Source organism: Antrostomus carolinensis, unplaced genomic scaffold, assembly GCF_000700745.2.
Source record: "Antrostomus carolinensis isolate BGI_N321 unplaced genomic scaffold, ASM70074v2 scaffold8043, whole genome shotgun sequence".
In the NCBI taxonomy this organism is placed as follows: Eukaryota; Metazoa; Chordata; class Aves; order Caprimulgiformes; family Caprimulgidae; genus Antrostomus; species Antrostomus carolinensis.
Window position 1 is genome coordinate 57,723 of NW_010305925.1, and position 5,540 is coordinate 63,262.

At 43.3% G+C, this 5,540-nt stretch overlaps 1 protein-coding gene across 1 annotated transcript in view; it reads right to left on the reverse strand.

The window, feature by feature from the left end:
* RASAL2 (RAS protein activator like 2) overlaps nt 1-5,540 on the reverse strand; it is a 125,393-nt gene that overhangs the window by 16,543 nt on the left and 103,310 nt on the right. Inside the window, exons 9-11 of the mRNA XM_029084264.1 lie at nt 5,130-5,274; nt 1,597-1,741; nt 456-692 (exon numbers count right to left, since the gene is read on the reverse strand). Of these exons, the coding sequence (XP_028940097.1) occupies nt 456-692; nt 1,597-1,741; nt 5,130-5,274 (527 nt within the window). The remainder of the gene's footprint in view (nt 1-455; nt 693-1,596; nt 1,742-5,129; nt 5,275-5,540) is intronic.

Consider the following 5,540-nt stretch of genomic DNA (forward strand, 5'->3'; position numbering starts at 1 on the left):
ACTCTTTCTCTGCTCCCCTTCTCTGCATCCCCTCCCCTGCAAGAGACAAGCCATGCCCTTTGTATCATTCAGCTGGGAATTTTGGAGGAAGAAAGGAGGAAAATCATGATCCTTGGTGGGAACAGGCCTTTTTTCTTTTGCAATAGCATACACACTGACATGTTAATGCATGACTCTTCCTGGTTTTATACCGTGTCCTCTCTACTGAATTCAACACTGCCCCAATCTGCATGTGAAAAGGAGAATTCATCTAGCTCACTGCTGAGGTGTCTCGAGGGGAATGGTGTTCACATATAAGTGAGAAGTTTCTTGCTTTTCTCAAGCTGACTTCAATCTGCCAGAGAATCAGCTGCCTGCAAACACGACTACGAAGCATGGCTCTCCTTGCTCCACAGCAACCTGTGGTGACTTGCACCCCTAAAGGCACAGATTTCAGTTTTATTGCCACCACCTACTTAGCAAAATTGGCGAGATTCTGAATGACTTTAGCGATAAGTGTGAGTGTGCGAGATGTCCGGTCGTCAGGATACTCCTGCATCAGGCTAAAGAGGCTGGGGGACATGATAGCGGGGCACAGGAAGCGGAGGAAGAGGGAGGCACTGATCAGGCGTTCACTGATGTCCTGCTTGCCCCTGCTCAGGCACTGCTGCTTCCAAGATGCAAACACCTCCTTCAGCTCACGAGGGAACACGCTGAAAAACAATAAACAAGGAAATAAAATCGCACGGGCAATGAGATGCAACGAGTTGAACTGGTGACCAATCACCTGAAATAATGATCTGTGAGAAAACATGATCAGCTCTGTTGGTTTTGTTGGGTTTTTTCCCCTTTTCTCTCTAGACTAGGAAATGTCATTAGGCATCTATTCTTAGATCCCCGTTTAACCTGGTGATACTTAAGTAGTCTTTAAAGCATCCCTTGTTCATGTATGTTAAGTGAAGCCATTTTCAGACACAGTGATTTGCAAGCTGAGAACTACTAATCCATCGCTACTCTGGAGCAAGCAGGGGGGTAGAATAATAAAAACAAACTGACCTCATCTCCATAAGTGAAATGTTTATTTTGCTTGTTAAGCTCTCTCAGTATTTCACATGTGCTTCATCCTGAAGCAGAAAGGCCCTTCTCCTTTCACTAATACTCAGAAACAGAGAGTAATAGAAATCTCTCTGACAGTGTTTCCTCTCTGTGATTTCCTGTTCAATTCTACAGATCTAAAGGGTCTGCAAGTTTCCTGCAAAAAAAACCTTTCAGCTTTTTATTCCAAGTTCAAGCTAAGCTGTGATCTTCTCACTTTCTTCCCTCCTTATTCAGTCACAGCTCAGCATGAGTTCCCTTGGCAGAGTATTTCAGCAGAAGCTCCTGTCAGGTGCGGTGTGTGGGACTGGAACCTCTCAATTTGGGCACAAGTTCCACCTGCTATGTGGTGTCACACGTAGGAAGGTAGTGAAGGAAGGAAAGAAATGAAGGCGGTCTCAGAAAATAGATGGGTCTGTGCTATTTCCCTGCACAACGGCTGTTTTCTCATCTTCAGAGGAGGAATGGGTACCCTCTAAGCAAATGATCTAATGGGGGAGAAGGGGAGGGGAGATGCCTCACCAGTAAGAATTGATAATCTTGCAGAAGGCCAGCTCACAACACATTTTCAGGTTGCTCTGATGATCTGTTAATTCACTGGATGAACATTTGCTGGGATCCACTTCACAGTTTTCATCTGACTCATACAAAGCCTTGATAAACTCCCCTGGACAAAGGGAAGAGGACAACAAACCAGGGTAGTTACATGAAAAGCCTCCTTGACACACCTTTAAATCCTGCTTATGCCTTTCCTTGGGAACTGCCTCTCCTGCTCCCGGGGTCTGCAATACAGCCTCCAGACAGCAGATGTTGGGGACACGACTCCTCCCAGCTCTCTCAGAACAGAGAGCACTTGCTGTACCAGATCAGAGGGCTGGTGCTCTGATGCTCCAGCCTCCTGAGCCCTCTCTGTCACAGATCCAGGTGCAGTAACAGCATGGTTTTGCTTATAACCCTGCAGACACTTCACTTACAGCCTGAAGAATAGGATTTGACTTTATATTCAAATTGTATTATCAACTATAAAATTATCCACAGGCTTGGAAACAAAGGTATGCTATTTGTCTTCATGATTTCCCCAGCAAACGCACTTGACAATGCTATTTATTTTTATTATTTCTAAATTTACAATTTTTTTTAATTTTAAAAGTGTCACCTTGCTCTTGAATAAGAGTAATACCCCAGTGCTAGCTAGAGACTGCTAATTTTCTCAGTCTCTTTTATCAACACCTTACGACATTTTTATAGCCTGCATCTTTCAAAATCCTTTGCATTTCTGTCATCTTTCTCTTGCAGCATCACAACAGAAACTGGTCACATACAAAAGCAGATGAAGTTTCCTCTGTTCAACACACTGGAATGAACTACTTAGTCATTTTCCTCCTATATATGCTGGTACTTCAAATGGTTTTTAAACTGTTGTTCACTAGGAAAAACTCTTTATTCATGCATTTAATGATGCAATGTCTTTTAAGTTCATCTCCTCAGATGATCTTGCTGGCTCTGAGCTAATACCACAAGGCTCATTTATGCAAAAGAGTTTTGGTTTTTTTTGTCTTTGTTTTCATAAAAAACCCTTAAACACCTCCCAACCCCCTTCCCCAAATCTCAGTCAGCAGTGTTCTTGCAAGCAAAGCAGGCAGCACATTTTAAGCTGCTTTTTTAATTTTTTCCCCTATTAGGGTCCAAAAAATTTCTGCTGAGGGCATCTAGATCACTTATTTGCCAAACTCTCGGCATCACTTCTGTTGAGCCAGTGCTATTCTAACTGGTGTTTACTGGATTTTTGTTTTTTTTTTTCCTTAATCACGTTTGAAACTCATTCTTTGTGGTCCACAAGACCCTGCCTTCATCATACAGTAAGATGCTCTTATGGATGTATTAAGTAGCTAAGACCAAGCTTAATGTTAATCCTTTCAAAGAACGTGGCATCTGAGCACAATGACATTTAAAACTTGACAAATAATTAGATGGGTATGTGGTCATGAGCAATCTCTTGCCCTGAGCTACAGACAAGCTGGATGACCTTAGAGGGATTTTCCATCTCTCATGTCTGATTTCCAACCTTATCACTCAGCACCAATGCTGTAAATTATGTATTAGAAGTCATTAGTTTTACACTATTTTTATGTAATTACTGCACATTAAGGGGCTTGCAGTCAAATGTAACATGCTGGTGCCACAACTGATCTGCTGAAAAGCACAGGACAAAGTAATCTGCTGCTCATTTCTCTGCACCAAGCAAGAGCCTAGGACTGCGACTTGTGCTCAGTAGTTCTGCTCATGAGAATAAGAATATCAGAACAGGCTCATTTCACTTAAGAAATGTCCAAAACGCACATAATCACAGACCTGACTACACTGACCCTTGGAACACTAATTTCGCCAACTATCTCCTTGATGACTTGCCAGCGTCTGGGATTGCTGAGAACAAGCGAGACTGCTGGGAAAGCAAGCTGCCTTTTTTTTTCTTTTCTTTTTTTTGTGAAAGGATGTGGTGTGGGACTTGGCTTTGGCCTGATCTTGTTTCTCTTGTATCAATTTCCAAAGCTTTCTTCATCCCAGAAACAACAGGGGGATGGGTGGCTCATTGTGCAACCTTGGGTAACAAAGATTGTGTGGAGTTGGTGAAAGAACCATATCAAGGCCCTGAGTCTCTTCAGAAGAAAGCATGTGCACATTTTTGGTCAGCTTTCATAGAATCATAGAATGGTTAGGATTGGAAGGGACCTTAAAGCTCATCCAGTTCCAACCCCCCTGCCATCAGCAGGGACACCTTCCACTAGACCAGGTTGCTCAAAGCCTCATCCAGCCTTTACTGCAGTATTAGTTGTGTGGACAGTAATTCCCAAGGCAGTGGCTTATGACTAGAGCAAAACCTTTTGGTGGAGAGAGGACAATAACACAGTTATCAGAATCCACCCCGGCATGTAACCATGGACATTAAGAACTTGCCGGGGAAATGGAGTAGGACATCACAGGTTGGCCAGGCAGTTGAACGAGGTGATGAATAAAGAGCATTTGGATAAACACAGGCAGGAGGCTCCCTAGATGGGCTGCATCTTGATCTCCTGCCCTCTGCTGCTCAGCAGCCCTGGAGCCTCACACTCTCTGGCCATGTTTATCTGTTTGTTGGGGCAAGGTACCAGTTTAAAAGGTTAACACAAATGTTTATAAATTAATTGCTCTGTGGCAAAAGTAAGGGCTGAGCAAGTCCAAGGGTCACTCTGGAATGTGCCAGCATTACCAAGAGTTGTGGCTGAAGCATCTGGACATGAATTATTTTTGTACTATCTGCATTCAACCCAAATGCTAGGGTGGGCAGCTCATGCTCAACACTTGTTAACACCACAGCTAAGATTTGCTGTTAACTACAACAGCAAGTGAAAAACCCTGACTGGAGGTACCCCAGCAACACACACTTGTGGATGAGAACCTGGGTTGTCAACCAGCTACCCCTGAGTATTTCTAACCCCCTCAGCCTCAATGAGTGCAGCAGCTTCGTTAGCATAAAAGGAGATTAGTGAAATATATGCTTCACATTCCTAATCCTTTCTGAAATTTCCACCTAATTGTGTTGCACATGATACCAGATTCACTCCTGACACTACAACGGTCTCAATTTCTGCTGTGAAACTACGTGCCAAAATCCCTTTTTTAAGGCTGTTCATTTATCAGAGGGAACAATCACCACTGCCCACAAATCAGCTGCAGTATTATACTTCATCACAACTAGAGACACAAAAGAAAGTCACCCAGAAAAACAAAACGTGGTGATACAAAATTTAAGAGGGACTCAGCTCTATCAAATCCAGTTTGCCTTTCCTTGGGTGCTACTCCTGCAGGCACCAAAGAACATCTTCCTCTGTGTGGAGGAAAGGCATGAAGAGTAACACAGCATGCATTCTGATATCGGGACACTAGACACCCGGGCTTATGCCAAGGCAGTTCCTTCCCATCCCACATTCCTAGATGCACGAGGCTTCAGTCGTGTTGCACAGAGTTCAGGATTAGCCCTTGCAATGCAAACAGGGGAGAGACAGGCACTTTCTTACCTAGTGCATCGTGAAGATACTTCTGCCCTACCAACTTTAGGTATTCCTCAATAGCTTTGGTAGCAAGTGTGTTCTCCCTGAAGATCAAGACATCATGTTCCCCACAACGATCTACCTCAGACATCACCAAATCAGTCAGGAAGTCCTGAAGAAAAAGGTCAAAGGGTAAGAGGTTATTTTAACCAGACTCAGTCATGCCAGAAGTTAAGAAGGAAGGATAACGGAATTAATTGACCAGCTTGGGACAAGGGATGAAGATGTGACATGTAGTATGGCCCAAGGAAATAGCTAAGGCTCCTCTTGGGTTTATTATATTTATAAATGTTACAGATCATAAATTATAAAGGGAGAAGCAAAATTCTCTAAAAGAAAACCTTTACAGCCAATCTTGTGCTTCAGTTTAGAACCTCA